This window comes from Pseudomyrmex gracilis, unplaced genomic scaffold, assembly GCF_002006095.1.
Source record: "Pseudomyrmex gracilis isolate BER0280 unplaced genomic scaffold, ASM200609v1 scaffold_11, whole genome shotgun sequence".
NCBI lineage: Eukaryota > Metazoa > Arthropoda > Insecta > Hymenoptera > Formicidae > Pseudomyrmex > Pseudomyrmex gracilis.
In genome coordinates this window covers 1,400,955-1,426,177 of record NW_018020595.1, presented here as the reverse complement: position 1 = coordinate 1,426,177, position 25,223 = coordinate 1,400,955, and the positions used below count along the sequence as shown (strand labels likewise).

General features: G+C 33.2%; 2 protein-coding genes across 6 annotated transcripts in view; one reads left to right on the top strand and one right to left on the bottom strand.

Moving 5' to 3' along the window:
- LOC109863364 overlaps positions 1-20,374 on the bottom strand; it is a 58,281-nt gene extending 37,907 nt beyond the window's left edge. For 2 of the 4 annotated variants that reach the window (XM_020443616.1, XM_020443627.1), the window contains exon 1: positions 14,352-16,304. In XM_020443616.1, the coding sequence (XP_020299205.1) occupies positions 14,352-14,501 (150 nt within the window). In that variant the 5' untranslated portion in view covers positions 14,502-16,304. Of the gene's footprint in view, positions 1-5,098; positions 5,140-14,351; positions 16,305-19,751 lie in introns of those variants that run through there. The other 2 variants (XM_020443624.1, XM_020443632.1) reach the window with 2 other exon arrangements.
- A 1,139-nt stretch (positions 20,375-21,513) lies between these two features.
- On the top strand, positions 21,514-24,789 carry LOC109863547 (vacuolar protein sorting-associated protein 33A). 2 transcript variants are annotated; one of them, XR_002251362.1, is made up of 8 exons: positions 21,514-21,720; positions 21,853-22,049; positions 22,160-22,644; positions 22,768-22,888; positions 23,015-23,175; positions 23,321-23,826; positions 23,937-24,059; positions 24,152-24,244. XR_002251362.1 is itself a non-coding variant. In XM_020443812.1 (8 exons), exons 1-8 carry the CDS (start codon positions 21,616-21,618, stop codon positions 24,238-24,240), a joined length of 1,827 nt encoding a protein of 608 aa, XP_020299401.1. In that variant the 5' UTR covers positions 21,514-21,615; the 3' UTR covers positions 24,241-24,789. The 2 variants fall into 2 exon arrangements, 1 of the variants encoding a protein (XP_020299401.1); XM_020443812.1 differs by having other exon boundaries at positions 23,321-23,866; positions 24,152-24,789.
- Positions 24,790-25,223: the final 434 nt, after the last annotated feature.

Here is a 25,223-nt window from a genome sequence, read left to right as displayed (position 1 = left end):
TATGGTCGATAGAATGTCAAAAACCATCATACAAAAAGTATAATACTGTATTCCTGTTACTTTGTATGCAAAAACCAACTTTAAACTACACACATAAAATACTAATTTTTTTTCTCTGAACGTGAAATGTATTAATTAAAGATAGCAATGTTTTCTCAATTATTCTATATCACGTTGAGAAAATAGAAACTTCGTTAGTCTGTGCATCTCATATACAACATAGTATATTTTGGGAAAAAAATACATATTAAGTTCACATATTAAGTCCTGTGTCGAAGAAACCTGTCGATCCCATATTGGACTGCTGATATGAGAAACCATCCAAGTATTGCGATAACAAGGAGGAAGAGGTACGATCAATAATAATTCAATGCATCGTCGCGCCGTCGTTTGATAAGTTGACGACACTTAAAATTTAAGCAAATGAAGCCTTATCGGTTAAATTAAAAAGACGGGATCGATTAGCGTGTAGGATAACAGTCGAAAATATATCCTATCCGTCCGGCGATTTCTCGCGGAATATGAACTTTTGTTGCCGCGAATTGTCACGCGTTCGAGCGAGAGCACTCATTGATTTTGAGACGAGGAGAACGCGTGACGGAAAAGCGAGAGGAAGAAAATCAAGAAGGGTCGAGAAGGAAGAGGAGAAGAAAGAGAAGGAGAAGGAGAAGGAGAATGGAGATAGGCGCGGGAGACGAAGAACGGCGGGATAGACGACGCCAGCACTTTTGGAACACGCAGACACGGTGGCGAAGGCCAGACTGCACCGCCACCCTACTGGAATCGATACGTCAATCCTTCTGGACAGGACGGTAAAGCGAATATAAAGTGAAAGATAAGGGAGAAAGAGAAAGAGAGAGAAAGAGAGAGAGAGAGAGAGAGAGAGAGACAGAGAGAGAGAGAAAGAGAGAAAGGATCGAAGCGAGATATTTGAACAAAAATCTCTTTCACGAAGAAAATATTGCATATGTATACTCATTGTTTTGCGAAATCTTCAAAGAAGAAACGAACAAATATAAATAAATTCCAAAAACATAAAGTAAAATAGACAATTTTATTTTTACATTTAGAGATAAAGCAATTTCATAATGTGTGTATACAACTTGCTCTAATAAATATTACAAAAAAATAATACATAAAAAGAATAAAATTAAAGAAATTTTATTTACACAGATTTGTGTACAAAAGTATGTTTAAACAAGTACAAATTACATAACAAAATATAATTGAAATCTTTCTTATATTACATTTTAAATACATTTTTTATGCAACACAAAATATTTGCTGCACAATTTAAACGCAGTTTTGTCCGATCGTTTCGCCTCGTCTCATCTCATATGTGAACTGCGAGAATGGGATTAAAATTGGATTGCTTGAAAAGTTGGCAGAAGTCAGTGTGCGTTAAATCAAGAAACGTAGCGACTTATTCGAGTTCGAGCGAACTGACCGAGATAATATCGAGACAGATGATCAATTTTGAAGATTTCAACGGCGCGCAAAACTCGTAGCATTTTTCGATACGCACATCAAAGAAAATATGTAGGACGCATTGATACGATTTTTTTCACCTGGATTCTCTATTTCTCCCTAGCGAATTTCATTGAAAACTATTACTTTCTGTTCTCGAGATCTTGTCCGTTTTTAATTTCCGCAAATCTTGAAAGACATTTGTAACAGTTTAAGTTTATACTTGTTTTTAACAAATACAAGACAACGTGTGCTGTTCAGTGTAATTTACGTAGAAATGGTTTAGAGAGTAAAAGTAAACACAAAGATGACATTCGTTAACACGTTTGTGTTTGACAAAAAAACGCAAGCATTGCTTTTAGTGAAACCAAGTCAAAATCATTCGGTTTTTACGAGCATTTGCACTCTAGACATACAGCGTTTGCGGTGGTGTACATCGGTCTTTTTTTCTTTCCGTTTGCAGAATTAGTTTTCGAGTACAAGGGCTAATGATAAAGAACGTGCTCGCGTAATCATTTTCTTATTTGTTCTCGCTTTGTATTTAAAATGTCTCAATGATTACTGAAGAACAGAGTCTGACATCATTAGTCGAAAATGTTTTTCGGTTAAAATACGCGTGTATTTAATTACATCAAAACTTTATGATTGGTTACTTTTACATAATGTTTTCATTTATATCTTTACAAAATTATTTTTTACAATCATAAATCTTTTTGTTTTTTGCATTTAGATTGCAAATGCAATGAGCTCTTTATTTTTAAAGCTATGATATGTACAATTTTTACAAGTTGTATCATAAGTACTCCTGGGAAAAAAAGCTTCTGTTATAATAAAGAAAACGCCTAAATTTGTATTTTAAATGTCAAGTTCTTGTAAAAGTCTACTTAATATACTACTCAGGACAGAATAATGTTACTTTAACATTATTTCACTGCGTGTAAGTTCTATCTTTATCGTATCCATGCTGATTATTATCTTCCGATACGAGCTATGAATGCTATGTTATCGTCGCTGTTTGTATCTGTGCGGAACAATTGAACGTATACAATCTTGTTACACTTGGCGCGCATCTTCGTTTCGTATCGGAAAGGGACAAGAAGAGTTGAATGGCTACGCGCATTCAGATTTACACAAAGCTCGCTTCCTCCTTCCGTTCTTTTCACACGCTGCAGTAACTGCACGGTATCTATTTTCGCGTCTTTTTTTTTCTTTGTAAATTCGCCTACAAATGCGTTTTACGACCTTCGAGCGTAGTTCTCTTTTTGCTACTTTGGAGAAATGAATAAATAACCGTATCACTCTTACGCCAGAGCTCTTTTTTCTCTCGGCGCGAGTAAAAAACGAGTAAAATTGCAAATTATTTTCTTCTTCCTTTATTGTATTAATCAAAATTTAAAAAATTATATGAAAAATATACTAAAATAACTACTAAATATTTTTCTCTACATTTTTTCAAAGCCATTTAAAAAAAATATTTTGTTATTTTTTATCAATAACAAAAATATTTACTTATATACAGGTATATTTTGATATACCTGTTTCAAATTACTGACTAAAATTTGATTTTAAGTAACAACATGAAGATATTGAGGACAAACTCGTACGAGAGTGATCTGTGTGTATTTACGTCTCAGAAAATTTAAAGTTGTTAAAAAAATCTGTTTTTTTCCTCTTTTCCCCTAAAAAATTATCTTGCAGACTCGTATTCAGTTATATACTTATCTCAACGTTCATGAAAACGGAACAGTCATATGACCGACGAGTCACGCCACTGCTTCAATATCACTAGAAGCGGTGGGCACATTAAATGCTGTTTCCATAGTAGCAGGAATTTTATTACGAGAGGTCGTAACATCGATCATCGTTGGGGAGTTTCTCTCACACGACACGTGCAAAAATCACACGTCAACTACACAGACAGATAAATTGCGAATAAAATTTTCTATATTCATCATTTAATATCTGCCTCTTGCAATATACTCTCATATATGTGACATTACTTTAGCGATCAATAACACTGATAAGTATTTATTAGTTTATTAGAATGTAATTTTTAAATCTATAATATAATAAGTGTACACATATATTCCTGTCTCGAAAAGTGTGCATTTCTCTCTCTTTCTATCTCTCTCGCTCTCTTTATTGTCTATTTATAAATAATAAAAAGTATTTCACACTGTGTAAAATAAGAAATTACAAAAAAGTATAGAAGATTATTTTAGATTAATTTTCTAATAATTTTGTAATTTATATTTGTTTTATAATTTACTCCTTGATTAATGTTATTTGAGTTGTGTGCGTAATATAAAAAAATATATAAACAATAATAAAATATATTTAGTTGTTATACACAAAATTACGTTTATTATTTATTTGAATATTATTGTAAAACTTGAAATAAAAAGTTAAAAAAAAGATTAGAAAAAATAATATATTCCTTTCAATGTTGAATTAAGAAATTGATTTGATACTCAATTTGACATGAGTAGGTAAATAGTACAGTTACAGTAGCAAAGCAAATAATATAATACTATCGCGTATGTCAGGCTGAAATGTCTCAAAATGAAAAATATCAGAACATTGTTAGTAAAAATAATTTCGTTCTTCGATTAATTTGAGATATATCTTTAAATTTTTTTTCATTACCACAAATAGAGCAAAACTATTAAGAATACTGTGATGTATTATATAACAAATGTAAATAAGACAGCAAGACCGCTGTAATTAAATTAAATTTTCAGAAAAAAGATTTTAAATGCATTATTTAAGAAAGTATTTCTTGATACAAACAAAAATCGAATTGTACATATCGATATTTATAGATATATTTTCTAAATTGATAAAAGAAACTTAATGTAATTTTATTTATAAGATATTATTAGTGATAAAATATTTGAGACGATAATAGTTTGTATCACAAATGTTTCATATGACTATCGAATGTATTCGATATGAAAAGCACGTTGTAAACGAAACAAGTTCGGTTATAATGTTTGTATATTTTGAGTGTTATTGTGAATATAAGTAAATACTGCCACAACCAACACAAACAAAATAACGAAATTTCACATCGCGAATCTCTAATTAAATGGCATCAGCTTGACTCAGACTTGGTGAACTATGATAAGCTAAGTTTCTATCGTTTCTGTGAAATTAATTAGAGATTTCCATTGTTAGTTTGTCTTGCCTCGTCGAGAACGAACATTGACACGAACAGAAACACGAAAATTAAAATATTAGTCTATTTTAAAATATTTGCTTGTCGAAACAGTGCCAAAAACATAATGTTGAAAAACTGTCAAGATGCTAGACAACTATTGATAACGAGTTTTTACTTACATACATCTTCACAAAACAATGATGAGTTGCTCAAGTCTAATGAAAAAAACGTGTGATGTAAGTATGCATATCTGGATACAGAATTATATTTTTGTCAAGCAGACACGAGTGCAAGTGTGCAGTTTACAAATTTGTTTTTTTCTTCTTTCCAAAAGAAAATTAACATTTTGCAGTTATGTGCAAATATAAATATTTTGTGTGTGTGTGTGTGTGTGTGTGTGTACATATACATATAATGTAATTTCGTGCGGTGCTTTGAGTCCTTCACTCTCTTTATACGACATGTACTTACAGGAGTAAAACATTTGAAGAACAGCATGATACGTCGCACCCCTGAAATTTGTGAATTCACAACTGAATACTATAGCTGATGAGCAACACGTAAACACAATACACAATGTGTAAAGTTATACATATATATGACTTATTTTTAAAGATAGTTATATATACATAACTATAACTTATTTGTGCATAAATATTACGAATAACGCTTATTTTTTAAATATTTATTAATCATTTTTAACAAACAAATACATACACATGATTGGTATTATTGAAGAATGAAGATGTGTCGATTCTCCGATAGAAAGAATAGAATTGCGTTTGTGTAATCTATTACACTTAAGTCAAAGACACACTTAGAACAAAGACAAAGTGACAAGTAACTATGTATAAAAGCTGTTTGCTCGAAAAGCATCACTCATTTGTATCTACTTGTCGATCTAGACACAAGATATAGTAGCGAGTTATTCATTGCTCTAACATTTACTCAAAGGAATAATTATCAAAGATCATTACTTACTGTCAATGTTTTACATTGATATTTTTTTTCAATTCTGATTAGTCTAAAGAAAAATGCAAAAAGTTGAGATAAGGATTTTAAGGATTACAAATACGGAATTAAGATACCGGATAATTTAAAACTTGTTGAAAATATGAAGAAATGTGCATATATATTTCGATAATTAGGTTTGAAGAGAAAAATTAATTTTACAAAAAAATAATTTAATTTATTGAGTCACAATACTTTCTAATTTACGTTGTACCGTTTACCACCTTGCCACACATAATTACTTAAAGAAGTTTGACAGTGACACATTGAGAACACTTCTAAATTATATCATAGTTATGAAGATGCGATATAATGATCATTACGACCGCGTAAAGACCGCGTAAGTTATTAAATATGTACGTATATACGCTAACGTGATGCGACTATGCGCATGCTACTTATATACACAAACACTTTGTATTGTACATTTTGTATTATACATTTTGTATTATTTATATATAAAACTCTCATCTCATTAATTTATACTTTTTACTATAATAATTAATAAAACTTAACATAGACTTAACATAAATTTTAATTTAAAATATATCAAAACATAAATTTCTCTGGTTATTTCTAAATTCAACACTCTAAATTCTGTCTTTTTGAAAAGACCTATGGTACGGTGATAAGATATCAAAACATATGTATATTTCTTGATAATATCTAATCAATATATCTATACATGATCATCTTGATGCGTTACATCTTACTAAGTGAGAAAAACATCCAATTATAAGATTAAAAAACGTTGATATTTTAACAAGGAAAACAACCTCTTGGCAGCCTGATACTAAAAAACTAAAACGATAAGTCGACGAAAGAGATGATTTCAAGATACTGACGACTAAGTTGACTTTATTGTATACAGCATATTTATGCGATCTCTATTACGCGGTAAGTCCAAGTTAAATAAAGGTCTCTAAGGAGATACGAAGGTCCTCGCGTCCATATATATTCAATGTCTCTACTTATGGCGACACTGTAGCCTACAGTAATGAGATAGAAAGCACTTAACCCGTGCACACGTGCCTAAGAGTCTCCCGTCACAGCATTCTCATAGTTACGGTTCAGAGATACCAAATTCTAAAATCTTTAAAAGTCGAAATTTCTTTCTTTGTAACAAAGAGTAACTCCTCTTTTCTTTCTTATTTAGAAAAAAAAATTCAAGATAAAAAAAATTAAAACCTCGTTTTTTGGATTCTTTCGATAAAAAAAGACAAATTTTGAACGTGTAAGAATACAATCAAATTTGCGCAACACATAAAGTGATGTTGCAAAAACATTCTGTCTGAAATTATTACGATTTATTTTATAAAAATGTATATTTTGAATAATGCAATCGTCAAATTAAAGAGGCGATGATTCTTGAAAAAAAAAAAAAACAGATCAAAATCCTGCAGCTTTGCTATAAATCAACAAAGTCAGCATGATTTTCAAATGTGCAAAGTCTTTCTCGCAACGGAAACTGCAATTGCCGTGAGATTCCGAGAGTTCTAAAAATTCCGATCATGCTCGCATTCACGACCCGATAAATTAAGGTTTGGGTCACGTCTCTCCGAACATTGGCAGCATCGAGCGTTGCTGACAATCTAAGCGATGATATTTTTCCTTGAGTAAGTGAGAATTTTCAGTACAACTTTCGCACTATATATATATATTTTTTCAATTTAATTATCTCTCTCTATTCAACTTTCTTACTTTAATTAAATTTAAAATAAAGTTATATAAAAAACAATTATATTCAGAAGATATACAAATGTTGTTCATGTTTTTCTTCTAAATCTTTGTATTAAGTTGCAACGTAGACACAGAGATAAGATTTATTAAAATCTAGAAGTGGAATTAATTACTCAATGGAAGAAAATATAATAACTAACCAGTTCCGAAACTAGGTCCATTGTAAGTACGTTACATGTAATCTACTGATATCGTAACGACTGAATTGTGTGTATCACTTTGAATATTATACACATGCATAAAAAAGAAAGAGAGAGAACTAGATATATATCAAAGATAGTACACGTTGCACATTATACCTACATACAACTATCTAATTAGAATAATCAATACATATATAGAACAAAAAAGTATCGTTGCAGAATAAAAATGAAGAAAATATACATATACGTGACTGAGATACATAAACTTGTATTTTAGTGAATGATTAAAGTTCATGCTTGCGTTTCAGCAATACGTTACATGTATCCACCAGAATATCGTCCGAGAGAGTGCAAGCCACCAACTTTTACCATAATAGATTTAAACTGTTAATGTAGTTAATTACAATCGAAGTGGACATTTCCTGTATTACATACATAAGAAATACCACCGTAATCGCACAATCAATAATAATAATCAAAATAAATCTATTAATTTTTCTAACTTTTTACGTAATATTTTGAGCAAATCTCATTTAAGTTGTAAATCTCAGTCATCAGATCAAAAAAAGAAATTCCAATATCACCGACGAGTATAATAAAAAACAAATTTTTTAAAAATAAAAAAAAAGTTTTCCAGAAAAAAACTGAGATCAAGCATAAACTTGTGTAATATAGAAATGACACAAAAACACTGTGTTATTTAATAATCAATTAAGTAAAATGAACTTGTGAATTAAGCAATTACTTATGTTTACAGTAATTATCAAAGATGCAATATCAATTCATTATAGTCCTGATAATGTTCGCCCGCACTCATTGAAGTCATTTTAATCATATTAATAGCGATGCAGTATTGTGTCTTACTCGTATAATCCATTAAGTAATAATGTATGCAATAAACGCGAAATGCATCTACTCGCTGCATCTAATCTTTGCGTGTCATCGAGTTGTTTGCTTAAATAGCGATTTAAAGGGTAAATGAGAGATATATCGCTAACGTTTACCCGTTACTCAGTAACAAGCAATTGTCGAACGTAAAAAAGTAATTTAAGTAAATTTACGATGATTCGATTACGCGATTACCGTCTATATTGCACTATGGTGAGCTTGATAAGCTGTGTTGCACTCATGTAAATTGAAATTACATTTGCACGTTGCATTCGATGATCAGAAAACTACAAATTGAATGCGGCATTGTAATTAAAACGTCTCTAGTGATTAATGAGATGATTACGTGCGTGAGACCGACTGCTTTTTTTCTCTTTGTCTTTTATTCTTTGTTTTCTTAATCTTGCTGTTTTTCATGCTAGAGAGTGGCTCGAAGGTAAATTTCTAATAGAGTTTTACTCGAGTTTATCTTCAAAAATATTTAATAAATATACTTTAGAAAGTGAACACGACTCGATATATACATTTCAAATGTATAGTTTTGATGTGTTTTCATTTAATCAAATAAACTACTGTGCAAAAAAATTAATTTTGTAAAATTAACATGATAAAATAGACAAGATATAAAAATATATTTGTATTTTGTAATACGTACGTATACTTACTATACAGCTTAAGATACAGCGAAATTTTTAAGACTGATGTTTTGAGAATTGAAAGTTTTTCTATTACAAGATTCTTTTAATGTCGTAAAGTTAAACGGTGGTACAATTCTATTCTCTGTTTTATGACGCTTCAACTTTCGGAATAAAGCTCACTACAAGCTACTTAACTACCTCCACCTTACGTTCGCGTCTAAAAGCACAAGAGGAAGAGAGTAAAGAAACGTTTATTCTTATCTAGCCAGCTGAGTAATTAACTGCTGCAGTGTTCGGTCTCGAAAACTGTTCATTATTTTTGTAGTATGAAACTCAACATCTCGCTGGATCTAGCTAGCCCCTCACTATGTTTGAATCAAACAAAAACTATTTCAGAATTACGAGCTATTAATGAGCTTTCGAATCATCACGTTAAAATATTTGAGCATGTTTGCCGGATTAAAAATTTCAGTTTTTTTTTTTTTTTTTCATGTAGATTCAACTCTCTCATCAATTAAAACTATACAGATATATTGAAATGCTCTTTGCGCGTCAGAATTATAAATTATTTATAAGTTTAGATACGCGTAGATTTTTGAACTTCTCTCTTGCGCGCGCGGCTACCTTTATTTTTGCCTAAAGGGAAGTAATTCTACCAAGAAAGGAAATATTTGTTAAGCAAATATGTTTTGAACATATGCATGATTTAAATTTAAAAAATGTACACATTACGACTTCAAACCCTACCAAATGAAAATTCTATCTTCTAATTGAAAAAAAATATAAGAAAGAAGTCTTTTAAAAGTAATAGAAAACACTTAGTTCTTTATCATTTACAGATATAGGAGTTCGAAAAACATACGGTTTACAAGTGTTGAGCTTCACTCTCAAAAATTTTTCTATCTCCCGATGTTTGTTTTGAAATACTTCTGCTTTTATTTTTATCTTAACTTTTTTACAGAATATTATGTTGTTTTTCTTATGTTATATATATAATGTATATTCTTTCTTCTTACTAAATTCTGCAATACAAAGACAGAATAAAAAGGGAGAAGAAAGAGTGAGAGAGTGACTTAAAATATCAAACTAATTATTATTTGATGATTGATTGACATAATATATGTTACCAAATGTAGACAAATCTAAATAATGTTGTTTCAAATTGTAATAGAGAAGAATGTAATTAGTTGTAAAAAATATGGCTATAAAGTCATACTTTTTAAGTTGAGAAGTGCCTTAACTTGAAAAAATAAGCTAAATTATAAACTTTTTTCTTCTATAATGTCTTTATATATGATAGAAAATTTATGTGCTTACTTTGACACCTAATATATACTTCGGAATTTGCGTAAAAATAAAAAATGTCAATTTTCTCAATATATTGTAGTTTCAAAAGATTCGAGTTCCAGTTCATCTTGTCCATTTTTTAAAAGTCAAAAATATTGCTGTTTTCTGACATTGCAAAATCATCCATGACGCTTTTAAGCTGTGATGAGATCTCGTATGCCTGAGTTACGGCGCAGTACGACGAAAACAAAAGCATCGTCTTCGTTGCTGAGCGCACGATGTGTATCGGAAAATTTGCATCTACGCCCCAACTAAGAACACAACCGCCGCTTTTGCACATACAAAGTATGTAAATTCCTTCTTGTCTGTGCGCTACAGGAAGATGCAAATAATAGTGGCGCATCGTATTCAGCCTGTTACGAGCCTACCGATAACGAGCGAGAGAGAATACGGCGATAGGAGGGTTGGTATGTGACAAGCAATTTATATTCTCTGCGGCCCAACACACCTCTCCTCGCTCCGTTGCCGAATGTGCCAAGATTTTTCATATTGAACAACTTAATTTTGCTGCTGTCACGCGTGCGTTCACTGTAATTCACTTTTTTTCATTCGCGTCTAACTAACTGCATTATCGACTAGTTGTTTAAACAAAAGTAATTGATTAAACTTTATTTTTTCTACCTAAATATGTTTAACTCGCAATCTCTCAATTATGAGTGTAAATCACGTTTAAATCAATTTTCTACTTGAAAATACATAGTCTTAAATAAGGTAGATTGTATATACACTATATTGCGTAATTTTTTTTTTTTTTTTTTATTGAAGTTTTTTCTTTTTTTCTTCTTCTCTTTCTTTTTCTTATCTTTGATAATAATTACTTACTAAATATTAATTTTCTAAGTCAGACAGATAGGTACCGACTCCATAACAATTTTCGCGTTTTTAATATTGCATGTATTTGCATTGGTGAAAGACTAATCCCATTTAATTTTGCGAATACGCGCACAATACAGCGAGAAATATAAAAGAAAAAGTTTGTTTTAATTAATAAAGTTCGCAATCTAGTGCGCATACACAACTACTCAAAGGTACGTCATCTTTTTTTTTGTTTTTTAGAAAAAGAGAACAAAACTAACAAACTGGCATATATTCATAATAAATTAAAACTAAAGTCAGGTATATATATCATTTCGTTATCATAAGTATACTATACATTTTTCTTTGACAGAGTTTTCACTAACGCGCGTGATATTTGCATCAACTACTTTTTGATCTCGAAAAAGCCACTTATTTAGTTCAATAGAAACATACAATCACAATTATACAAATTCCAAAAACATCTTGTGAAATAAAATACAGAGTTTTATTTTTATTGTCAATATCAAGTTGAGAGAATGATATAAAATAATGCAATATTTCAGTTGCGTATTTCTCGTTTTTTATTACCGAATATTATTCTCTCACGGTTAATATATCAATCATGAGCTAATATCTCTGTCGAGCATATTGAGAAAACAAACACATTTAGCTAAGAAACGTAAAAGAGAGTGCTCTCGTCTCATTTTAGGACGAATGTAAGTAAAAAGGATGGTTAGAGAAAAATGGACGACGAGGAAAGAAAGATCGGTTATATCGGGCAACCACAGAGACACTATGCCGTAGTCAAGAAAGAAATACGATTGGCGGAGATATTGATCTTCCTTGGGAGTTGCCATGTGCAACGTCGTGGCGGTTCTTCGCGACTTCGCGATTCTTCTCTCGAGACAGCATTGATGCCGCCGTCGCTTCGTCTTTTCTCTCTCTTTTTCTATCTGTGTCTTCCCTTTTCTCATTCTTATTGCTCTTAATCGGTGGCCTCATTTCTCCGCGCTTCACGTTTACACATTTGCGTATTTACTACAATATGTTAAACTTGTGACACAATTGCACGAAGAACACACACATTTGAAAAAGGCGCTTAACGATGTTAGAAAACAACATTTCAAGTTCAAACGCGGCTTGCGATCCAACATGAATTGTACAACATTAAGAAATTTTTGCAATATCATTTGACTGGCGATACTATAGGAAAAGAAAATAAGAACGCTTTGTGTGTTTACAGATCACGTTAAAAACAATATTTAACCGTTAGCTGAAATAAATCAGATTCTCTATTTAAAAAATTTTATTTAAAACATTATGAATTTAAAATGTTGAGTTAAAAATAAATTCATTAATTATGAAAAAAGAGAAACATGTCGAGTACTTTTAGTGTTTTGTATATATAATACATATGTATTGTATATATGTGTGTATATATATATACATATATATTATATCAAGTACAACAGCAAAAGTGAGATAATAGTGGTGACTACTTATGCAATGAAAAAGTCGTTTTTAAGAAAACCACTTGGTCCATTTTTCTATAACCTAATCCATCAAAACTTTTGCACTCACCCAATACATTTGTCTGGACAAAGTAAATTACACAATAATAAAATAACACGAGTTGTTTTCAAGCGAACATGCGTTGCACTGAATACAATGTTCCGTTCGAACTGGTAACATATACGAGTAATTAAAGTGGCATCGGTCGTGTCACGCGACGTAACGGTAACCGCTTGTTCCGGTTTCCCGTAGAACTTGTCCCGCAGGAGCACTTTGTGCGCGAATCAGTTCGGAGGGCAATCAGTATTAATTGAGAGAGTGCGCGGACGCTGCGTAATGTCTTTTTATTTCTGGAGAGCATATATTACAGAATGGTTAAAGAGTGCGCGGCACGAGAGAGCGCAGCAAGTATGGTATGTGTATATAAGTGTGGTTACGATATTAATTTACGCTTTCTCTCTCTCTCTCTCTCTCTCTCTTTCTCTCTCTTCAGTCCAGCAAAACGTCCTGATTCATCGATATCCGTTTTCAATCAACAGATATATCGATTATCAGCGTTAATTCAATTTTCGGATTTCTTTATTGAATTATTGCGTGTTTGTTTGTATTTCCGCTTTACCAAATTTATACTATATTTTGATAAGCAATATTAATAGAGCAAACAAAAATATTGCGGCTTATCACAATAGTCGACCGCAAAGATGTAAGGCGGCGATTTTTAACCGGTGCAAGATAGTAAAGCCTGACAGAAGTAAAGAAATAGTCAACGCAAAATTACACGTCATATCTTATTTTATCCGGAAACATATCATTAGTGTAATATAAAAGTCAGTTTTGGAACAAAGTTTTTTCTGTTAATAAATGTTTTGGCGACATCGGATAAAATGCCTGACGTGAGTTGTTAACACAAAACTAAAGCTAAAAACAAATTTTCGCAATGCAAAAGTAAAATTCTTACGTTTTTCTTACGCAATTTCGTGTACGCGAAGCACGAATAATTTTCCTCCTAAACGAATTGTATATTGCAGAACACTGACAACAGATATCCGCTCGATCCAATCGATTCGATTTCCAGAAGCTAACGTGCATTCTCTACATCCTCGACGCTTTTCTATACCTGATTATGTTTGTGCAGCCGCATTTGACGTGTTTGAACGAACCCGGTACAAGTAGTACAGCCATTGTTCACCATCGCCAAGATGTAAGCGCGATATGTCGAGATTGTCACTTTCTTTTTAAGAGCAAGATGGAAGATTTTTATTGATTGTTTCTCTATTTTTTCTTATTGTAGAAAACAGTGTCCAAGTTTTGTTTGTCACATAAAATTGATCTTTAATTACCAGTTTTATATAGGATCGTAAGCAGTTTGTAATTCAAGACGAAAAAGAAAATAAATAAACTCTAGATATTTTCGCAATGAGAATAAATTTTAAAAAAATGTATGCTATATATCATTGGTAGATGAATTTGGCATAGTTTACACAAAAGATGCATCTTGTATGACGAAATTTGCCAATCAAAAAAGATTCGGAAAGAATTGTGATAAAGAATGTACACAGATTGCATTAATATGATAAGAATATAAGTAGGCACATATCTCGCGCGATGCATTGATTGGAAAGCAATAGAACGTCACGATATACGAACCTTGAGGACAGGAAGGACCGTTGCGAGGTCTGGGGGGGTCCGGGCCGTGGATGCCTGATTGGTAGCTCCGTAGCTCCGCTGTTGCTGATAACTACAGAGATTCTTGTGAGCACTGGCTTGAGCTGTATAAGCCGACACTGATAACTTCATTTCTTCCTGTTCCCGATAGAGCGGCTGCTACTCCCGACAAACCCGTGGGAAGGGCGCATCCTGGATCTCTCTCGTGATATCTTTAAGCTCACCGTGAAGGGCGGTACGCCGCGATAGATTGCCGTGTCGAAAGTTCACCAAGACGAATCTTCCACGAACGTATATCCTTTCCGATATTTTTGTCCGTTGTTTTTTGATTCGCTCGATTCGTCTCAATTCGTTTTCTTATCGTTGATTTTTCGGATTATCTTCTCTCTTTGCACGAGTCATGTGACTTTTTCTTTGTCATAAAACACGTTTTCTCTTTTCTCGTAATCTTAATTAACGCGTTTTTTGTTTTCAAAGTGACTCTTTCTCTCTCGTTTGTACGCGATGACTGAAAGCGATTTCTCTACGATCGGTGAACGATGCGGAGAAGCACGTTTGATAGATCTATCATAAAACTTGAAAATAATTCCCCGGTGTGCAGTTGTGAAATGAGCATCAATAAATGCGGGGAAGAAAAGAGCTTTCGGAAACTTACGTAAACCTCTTTTTACAGGCTTGTGCGTTTTTCTTTCTTTCCTCACGAACACGGCTCATTTTCTCAAAACGTGACGATTGACTCGTTATCAATTTGCCGGTCACGGTGATAAAGAACAGGGTAGGTAGGCGATGGTATCCTCCTGACTCTCGTTGACTCCTATCTTCGGTCACTGATTTCCCGCGAGAGGATAAAAATACAGACTTACGCGATCCTCCCTCTTTCTCCTTTTACTGTGCTGATGATACTTCCGGTTATTCTCTTGACACGTTGCGTTTTTTATACAACGACGTTCCCAAATAATAATCGCGATTGCCGCGGCGGCAATCGCGATTCCAAAAATTTTATAGCTGTTTTATCCGAATTTCGTTTGAAGAGCGTTGTCCGAATTGCATCAATTTCCCCTATCGCGCATATCAGTTTTTTTTCACTTTCAACTCAATTTCCGATTCTTTCCTTTACAACATTTTTATCCAGATCACTCGGTTAAATACGTATGATATCGATATTGCGCGAAGATATTATCGTTTTTCTTCTCTTTTATGATGTACAATTATTTTTCAACATTTTGTGTTTCCACGACAGTTTTTGCAATGATTCTTTAAACTGATAACAGTTATCGGACGACTCGAGTCCTCTCTTGCATGCAAGAGACGTGGCTTCCTCTGTGTCTTTAATCGATCAGTCACTTCGTCTTTTCTTTCTCTTCTATGCTTCCCGAGTGATGCTCGCGAGTTTCTGCTTTCTGCGATTACTCTCTCTCTCCCTCTCTCCCTTTCTCTCAAAACCCAATCCAATTTAATTTACGTTGGATAAAAAAATGTTTGTGTGAAATTTTGAAGAAAAAACGGAAATCTCGAAACGAAATACTCGCCGCGTATTCATACAAGTTCGGCTCACACATTTCAATCGGTAAACTTGCAATTATACCGCACATCTACTCACAATAAACATCACCAACGACGCCCTGTTTGTTGATTTGTAATCACGTAACGTGTTTATCTAGCACGCATGCATGCGATTGTACGAACGCACGTCGTAACTCTCAAGAGAAAACGCACGTGGACACAAATCCTGTCCTTCCACGCAATCGCGTGTTCTTCCGATTTCTTTCCATCCTTTGATGAATCGCGACTTTTCACTTTAAAATCGCTTACGCGACAAATAACTTGCTTGGAGAACCTAAGAAACACTGTTAATCTACGTTGATCGATATTCTTTTGTGTTCAGTCTGCCGAGTTACATAAGAACAAAAGCTCATGTTTATTGCCTTTCGCCATTTACACATTGTGATTCTATGAGTTTTTGTGAGTAAAGTTTATACAATTTATACATACATATATGTTCCTACATATGTGTATGTGTGTGTTATTTGATTGTAAGTTGAAAGAAAGAAAGCCGTCACGTTTTCTTAGTTGATTGATCGAAATGATATTTGAATTCTTTATATCAGTTTTTTTCTCTTTACGTTTAATTACTTGCTTTTCACGTAGTTTTCAATTTTCATCTCTTTTTTTCACTCTCGTGTGTTCGATATCTTAAATAGGAGAAGATTAATGCTCAACAAAATGCTATTTAAAAAATAAAAAGAAAATCTTTTTAATTTAACAATCTGATTGTTAAGCAAAATTTGAAACGAGAAAAAAGTCCGTTGTAGTGTGTTGTTGCAGATCACGTTGCGAGCCTTAGTGGAACAAAGATTGAGAATCTTGTCGTGAAACAGCACTTTCCGAATTCTGCAGTATTATCGCGATGAAAAATGAAAGAAAGAGAGAGAGAAATAATTAATAACTATCTATCTATCAACAGTAACACACTGTCTTACTAATACTTTTAATTTTGCATGTTATCATAAGAAAACAAAACGATCAACACATGATATAAGAATGTGAACTATGTGTCAATATTTTATCCTGTGTAACTTGAGATCTCTAATATGCACACGATCCTAATCTTGGTTTATAATGTAAATACACGATACAAGTGAATAATTTTCTTGTTGTGTTATTTATTCACATCGTAGGCAAATTTGACGTGACTAGGTTTATAGGCAACTTGAAGCGCAAAAACTAAGATATTTGAACGCACGACATATGTATCTAGACCAGTATAGGTCGCGATATGCGCGATAAAAGCGCGACACTCTCTGATATGCGATGCCGATCGCGCGCGCGAATTATAATCCTGGATGGATATTGTGACGTTGCGAGAGGAATGATCTTTCGTATAACATAAAACAACATTAGCCGTTATATATAGAGGAACAAATTGTCGATGAATGACGATGTGCGATATAGATGAATGGATGACATATCGGCCAACGAATGTGGCCGACGTCGTCGGTAGATAATCATAATTAAAATGGAACAGCGAGCATATGATGTTAATCTACGCGACACGCAGCATCCGGCGTCACAAACTCGATAATATTATCGCTAACAAACAATTAACGCACATATAACCACACCACGATATCGGATTTTGTGATTGGGAATAAGATTGGAAAAGAACTCGGTCAAAATGCACGACAAACTGACGTAGCGTCGCACGTACCATTCGTAGCTAAGGGTGTAACTGGATTATCGTCGACGACAACGGAACGTCGGAACGGAATCATCGACTGACCGCTAACCATGCGGCACGAGGAGGTTTGTCCAAGTGTGCTCAGAGCTCTATGTATATATTTGTCGCTATATAACTGGATTAAATATTATCATAAACTGCGTACGCGGTAGTGAGCAGCGCTCACGGGCGCGAGTACACTCGTCGCAGTTTGCTTGTCTTCAACGAGAATTTCCTCTCTCTCTCTCTCTCTCTGTTCGGTAAAACCGATAAATAAACATACATACTTTGCTATCTGATTGATCGAATTATATAATAAACAATTTAACGTTAATATGAATCTCTAGTCTAACAATGGAATTCAATTTGTTTCCATTTTTTTCAAATTTATTTTTTCTCCTCTTTTTCTATTTATATTTTATATCATATTTTATTATATTACGTATAACAGGGGAAATAGTAACGTGAGTTATTAATAACGCACGAACGTTTACACTGCAATCACACAGAAAGAATATCTACAATCTATCACTATCTTCTTGTCTTTTTTCCATCTTTCTGGAAACGACAGTGAACACACATGCGACAGTCTTATCGAATCGGCAAAGAATACGAGAGATACCAAGATCAAGCAGCAGATGTTTGAGAAAGATCTGCAAGAGTTTTGTCGAAAGAAAATTAAAGTAAAGAACGAAAAAGAGCTTTTCGCAACAACTATTTTCAACTTGAAACTCGTGTGCAAGTTATTAGATCAAAGAAAATCAAAATAGCACGGATAAAATTATTAATGCGTTTAATATAATAACAAAAGTAAATTACTATTGATTAATACTGAATAATGTCTTTTTGTATACTTTTTATGTATTATTAACACATGTGTGCCCTAATCGTATAAAATTGTTTTTTTTTTTTTCAAGAATATCACATAAATTAAAATATATTGAAAACAAGATAGAAAAACTTGTATAAATACACATATACGTACATATGTATGTATATATATACAAATGTAAAAAATGTTTTAACAGAAATTAATATTATAAACGCAAAGATGATTCACCTTTAAGTGTATACCGGTACACATAATTATGAAACTTGAAGGAATAAGACAAATCAGTTAGAGTCAAAATATATGCGTCGTTTTGAACAAGAATTCATCCACATTAAAATAATAAAAACAATTCTGAAGACGTTTCTCTCAATCTTTTAATGTCTTAATTTAATTAAAAGGGACAAAGACGTCGTTATAAATAGTCTTATCTTGTTAGCTCTTGTTTCCTTGTCTTTTATTTTATATGATCAATTTCAGCAAGAAACTGCCGTGTTAAATTGTTTGGAATATTGTGTTACGTGAAAGAGATTGCGGTATTATTATTTTTTCGAAAATTTTCCAATATTGTATCAGTTTAAAATGTTTGTGTGTGTGTTGAAAACACCGTCGATCCAAGTATAGCTTTTCTGTGCTTTCTAAATATCTAAGACTTGGTATAATTTTTTGTGCCGCACATGTTTTATTTTAGAGAAGGAATTTCGGATTAATAATGCGACACATTATCATGCGAGGATGAACTCGCAATATTCTATAAGTACGTCAATACTAACGAGAATTGAAGATAGATGTCTGAGTAAATAATTCTTCGCTCAATAATTGAGTGTCGGAATAACAAATGAGAAAAGACATTGTTGAGCATCTAAACCATCTGTCTGACAAAATGCAAGAAAAGAAAAAGATGTCCAATAAAACGTTCACAATCGTTGTGACAAGACCTGTATAAGAGAGATGGCACCAATGTAAGAGAGAATGACCTTCAATTACGGAGTTGTAAAACTTCCGGAAACACCGCTTCCTGCCGTAAGAATGAAAAAGAGCGAGTGTGTTAGTTGCAAAACTGATTTACTGTTAATATATATATATATATATACTATATACATGTACGTATATATGTACATATATTTTAAAACATTATTTTAACAATAAGGAAGATTTTAAAATTGTAATATTTAAAACCTGCAAGTGAAATATACACGCGTTGATGAATTATTACATTATAGCAGCGCGCATGTAGTATATATCGCTGAATGCGTGTGTGTGTGTGTGTGTGCTCGCGCGCGCGCGCGCGCGTGTGTGTGTGTGCGTTCATGCGTGTGCGCGCGCGCCCACTTACACGAGAATATCGAGAATGATATATCGCGCATTAAAAGATCCGTTCGAAATTATTCGGGAGCTCGGTAATTACTTGAAAGGACACTCGATCCCTTAGCGGATATACCACATGACACCGGAGATCCGTCGTTTACTTCGACGAAAAAAGTATTTCGCGAGAACGTAATTTTTGATGTTCTCCTTCTCAAGAAACTTTGTCCTTCGCTATCGACACACTGCGACGATGAAGCTTGCTAATGACGATTGATCACCGAGTGTCGCACGATTTCTTCGATCTCTTGCTGATCTTTTTTCACGATATAGATTTAATCAAGTATCACTCACGCGAACGTCGATCACACGCTGATTTGTCGCAACCACTCGACAAATCGGAACCATCTGAGTGGGACCGGTATTTCCTCACGCACATGTCACGCGATTCCCGACGACGAAAGTCACTACGAAACCGGTAGCGACCCTCGCTTGTCGAGAAGGGTGTTACGGAGATAACGTCGGGACGACGTGGCGGGACATGGGTTGACGAGAACGATGGTGGGGTGCAAATGTAAGGGTAAAAGGCTCAACGGGGGTGAAAGGCAACCAAGCAGTAGGAAAGGGATAAGTGGATAGGAGTGGAATTGAGATGGCGAGAGGAGAGTGACGAAAAGAGGGAGATCTGTGGATACATCCCCCACTATGTCGCTACACCTACGGATTAAAAACCGAATTATTTCCCCTATCGCATCCCTTCTTCGCAGCGGCGCTGCCTGCGTGATCCCCGCGGGGATGCTGCGCAGCTTCCAACTACGCATACACATATACATGCACGCGCGCGCGCGTACACACACAATGCGCTATATAGTCTACAGAGCAACTTCACTGGATAGCAATAATATACATAACAGTTACAAGTTTTTCTTATCACATCCATTTTATATTGTACAGTGATAAAAATGTGTATATGAAAATAATTTATCTTTTGTATATTTTTCTAGTATAATTTGATATTCAATTATAGATTACTTGTGTCTTGCACACCAATGGACAAACGTGTTTTTATGTTTTTTTCTAATGAAAAAAAATCATTTTGACAGTTTGCATGTTATTTCAGAATCAATTTCAATTAAAGTTTCTACATATCTTCTGTGTGCATTAATCTATAATTTAAATATTATTTTTACACCAATTCAGCATTGCAATACATGCAGACGTACCTGCCAATAATTATGAAATCTGTGCAGTTTTGATGTGCTTAGACAAGTTAATAACAATATAAAATGGTGTTTTATTTATTGCTTTTATATGCAGTTGTGCACTCATTACAAACACAAACCACTAAAATTATAATGTGATGCGATATTTAGTACGTTACTATACACACATTGCGGACACTTTATAAGGCACTCACGATAACTATTCACGTTAAAGAGAAGAAAGACTCAATTTTAGATGATAATGAGAGAGAGAGAGAGAGAGAGAAAAGTGATAACTTATCGTCGCATTGATGGTCATCGCTACAAGTATACCTGCTATTTTTTGTACTAGCAGAGGCGCTTTTATACATAAAGTTGTCAAATAATGTCTCAATTATCTCGATAATATTTCAACAATATAAAGTGTTATATGTATAAAGGCAACGTCTTTACGTGTAATTTGTACCATTGCGTATCGCAAATGTCCTTTTCGATATATATTTCGATATATATTCGATATGTATTCTCGAAGATATCGCAGAATCGAGATATCGCACACAACAGATCGATACGTGACAGTGACGGCAGCACTGTAGGCGCTACTGACTGTTGTCACTTGCTGTTATCTGTCATTCGCTGTTATTCGTATTGAATCGTTTCTCTAGATAGAAAGTATTTAATACTATTGTAAATATGTCATCGGCTCATTTGACAGGAGGCAGATTAAATGTCGGACTTATACAGGAACAAGCAAGAAAGCAATTGCTTTGCTTGCTGGAAAAGTGTGATGGATCAAAGGTATCAGATAATCAGTAATTTAACTTGTCCAATTAATTTTTTTAATCTCTGTTTTTTACCTAATAATTTAATCTCTCTCCCTTGTAAGATATCAACTTTTTTTTATTGTGTGTATGTGTTTTTTGTACATAGGCTATTATATGGGATCAATCATTGGCTGGGCCAATTGGTCTTGTTGCAAAGTATAATTTGTTAGAAGAGTATGGTGTTGTGAAAATGTATCCGTTGTATGGCGGAACTTTGACAATACCTTCCAACATCGCTAATATTATATTTATCTCAAGACCACAATTAGAATTAATGGATTTGATTGCTGAAAATGTTCACGGGTAAGTTTATACAACAAAACTTTTGCCCAGATAAACATTATTTAATATTGAAACAAATTACTAGAACTTTTGTGTGTATAAAATCTATGCGTGTATTAATATATTTACAGTGAAGAGGGTAAGAGACCACGTAAAGAATTTCATTTATTTTTTGTGCCACGCAAGAGTCTACTTTGTCAAAAGAAGCTTCAGAATCGTGGTGTATTTGGTAGTTTTACATTATTAGAAGAATTCAGATGCGATCTCTTTCCATTTGATAACGATCTATTATCAATGGAATTGAGCGGATCCTTTAAAGAATTTTATTTAGAAAATGATCCTACATCTCTGTATCAAGTTGCGCAAGCTATACAAGGTTTGCAGAGATTATATGGAAAAATTTCAAAAGTCACAGGAAGAGGACCAGCTGCTAGCAAAGTTTGGGACCTATTAGAAAGATTAAATAGAGAAGATGAAGATAATAAAACTGTTCCTGCTTCATCTGTAGCTATTGAACACTTGTTATTACTGGATCGATCTGTAGATTTACTTTCACCTTTGGTCACACAATTGACTTACGAAGGTTTAATTGACGAAATATTCGGAATAAAATATAGTAAATATATTGATTTTTTTCCCCCTATATACTTCTAATAGCATTTTCCTGTGTATGCTTTGATGCTTGCTTATTAACTTATATGCAAATATAAATGTAGAAATATTCTTTATTGTATTTCAGATACAGTGCAGTTACCTGCAAGAAAGTTTCATAATTCCGATGATTCTCCCACAGCTATGTCTCTGAATGAAAAAGAACAAATTATATTGAATTCAGGAGAAGAACTTTTTGCTGAAATCAGGTACTATTTATAAATGTTTTTCTGTAGTAGTTTTACTTTTACAGAATGTTTTCTGTAAAAGTAAAACTTTTAATACTGTTATTTTATACTGTTATAGTTTTACAGAATGTTTTTATACTGTTATAGAGATAAAAATTTTAATGGTGTCGGTCCAGTTCTCAATAAAAAAGCCAAAGTAATTTCATCTCAATTTGATGAAACGCACGGAGATAAAAGTGTTCAAGAGATAAAACAGTTTGTTGCAAGGTTACCACACATGTTAGCAACAAAACAATCTTTAGCAAAACGTAAGACATGTGTGTTTATATCATTTTTGCACATTTTTATGAATCCAATTGTTAATATATATTTTTTCGATACATATATTTCTGTGGTCTCTTTAAATAAATCTCTTTTAAAAATTTATACATATACAATTCTCTTTCCGAATAGATACTACAATTGCAGAAATGATAAAAGAAGTTACCGACTCAAGCAGTTTCTTAGAATCATTGCAACTTGAACAAGAACTGTTAAATTGTATTGATACAGATAAACCAAATGCATACATTGAAGATATGATAGCGCAACAACAACCATTACTTAAAGTTCTACGTCTTCTTTGTATACAATCATTGACAAATTCTGGTTTAAAACCAAAACTATTAGATTATTACAAGAGAGAAATAATTCATGCTTATGGATTTCAACATTTGCCAACTTTATTGAATTTGGAAAAGGCTGGGTTATTAAAACAGCAACAGTCAGTGCGACAGTATGCAGTTTTGCGAAAAGCACTAAGACTCACAGTTGATGATGAGAGTGAAATAGCACCAAAAAATATCAGTTACGTACATTCCATATATGCGCCATTAAGTGTGAGACTGGCAGAGCAATTAGTACAGCAAAACGGATGGCAAGGATTAAATGATGTAATGGGATTGTTACCTGGACCCACTGTAAGCAGTGTTCCATATAATATATCTTCATCAACAAGACGTAAGCTAGCATTATTTAATTTAAAATCATGATTGTGTGTTCTTAAAATACAACAATTACTGTCTTCCAGGAAATTCTATTACTAGTGAGGATTCTGGTTCTGAACCACCCAAATTAATAATGGTCTTTTTTATTGGGGGATGTACTTTTGCTGAAATATCTGCTCTTCGGTTTCTGTCACAACAAGAAGACTGTAAGTATTGTACTAGATAAAGTGCTTCTATGTTGATTCATAGAAAATATTTATAATGTGTACATTATGTGTAATAGAAATATATGTTTCAGTGAATGTCGAGTTTGTTGTGGGAACTACTAGATTAATTAATGGTAACACGTTTCTCACTTCTTTGATGGAAGATGTAGAGCATACATGAGAAGAGGGGACGGTATATGTATGTGTATTCTCATTAATATACACACATTATATATGTATATTCTCAAATACTAAAGTAGAAATTTAATTTACACATGATCATAGTGTATAGTGAAACAATTCACAATACACATATGTATATATATATATATATAAACAAATTTGTAAACTTTCTGTTAGTCGGTAAAACCAGAGAATTTTTTTATAATGCTCTCAATTTTTTTTCTTTGAGAAATTGTAACAATGAAGAAAAATACGACGATATTAAAACGGCTAGTTGCAACATGATCGAGCTATCGTTATCGCGTCCGATTTTGCATCATATATAATATATACATATTGTACGCTAGCGATTAAAAATTTGCGGAAAGAAGCTAGTGTACAAAACAGATAAAAAAGAATATGAAAACGTGCGGTGATAGAATTCTCATGCACGTTGTCTACGCCACTTTCTATATTATATACTATGTATACAGACTGCTAATGTATATTGTGTCCTCTGTAAGTAAAAAAACTGGTGCCTGCGCAGAATAAAGACTGATCAACCTAACCTAACATAACCTCTCTTTACGCACCGTGCAATGCGACTACGCCACGCTACGATCAAGAGATTTTTGTTTTAATAGCATGATTTTGTGTGCGTCGGAAAAAATCATCGCAACGCGATGTTTCGCTAATGCCTTGTTTTATAAAACCAGGGAAATCCAGTGAAAAAGTCAACAAACGCGCGTCCGCCATAGAAAAGATCAAATTCAAACTAAAAACATTTAAAAATCAGAAATTGTTACTTTGGAAAATAGCATCAAATCTATACAAAGGACATGAAAAAGAAATAAATTTGTATTTTTTTTTTTTTTTTTTTTGACACATCTATAGATGCAATCATTGCGTGTATGAATAAGTATGATTACATATATGTGTATATAAGCGCAATCGTATATGTAACGTTATCATACGCATGCGCCTTAGGTCCTTATTTTGCGC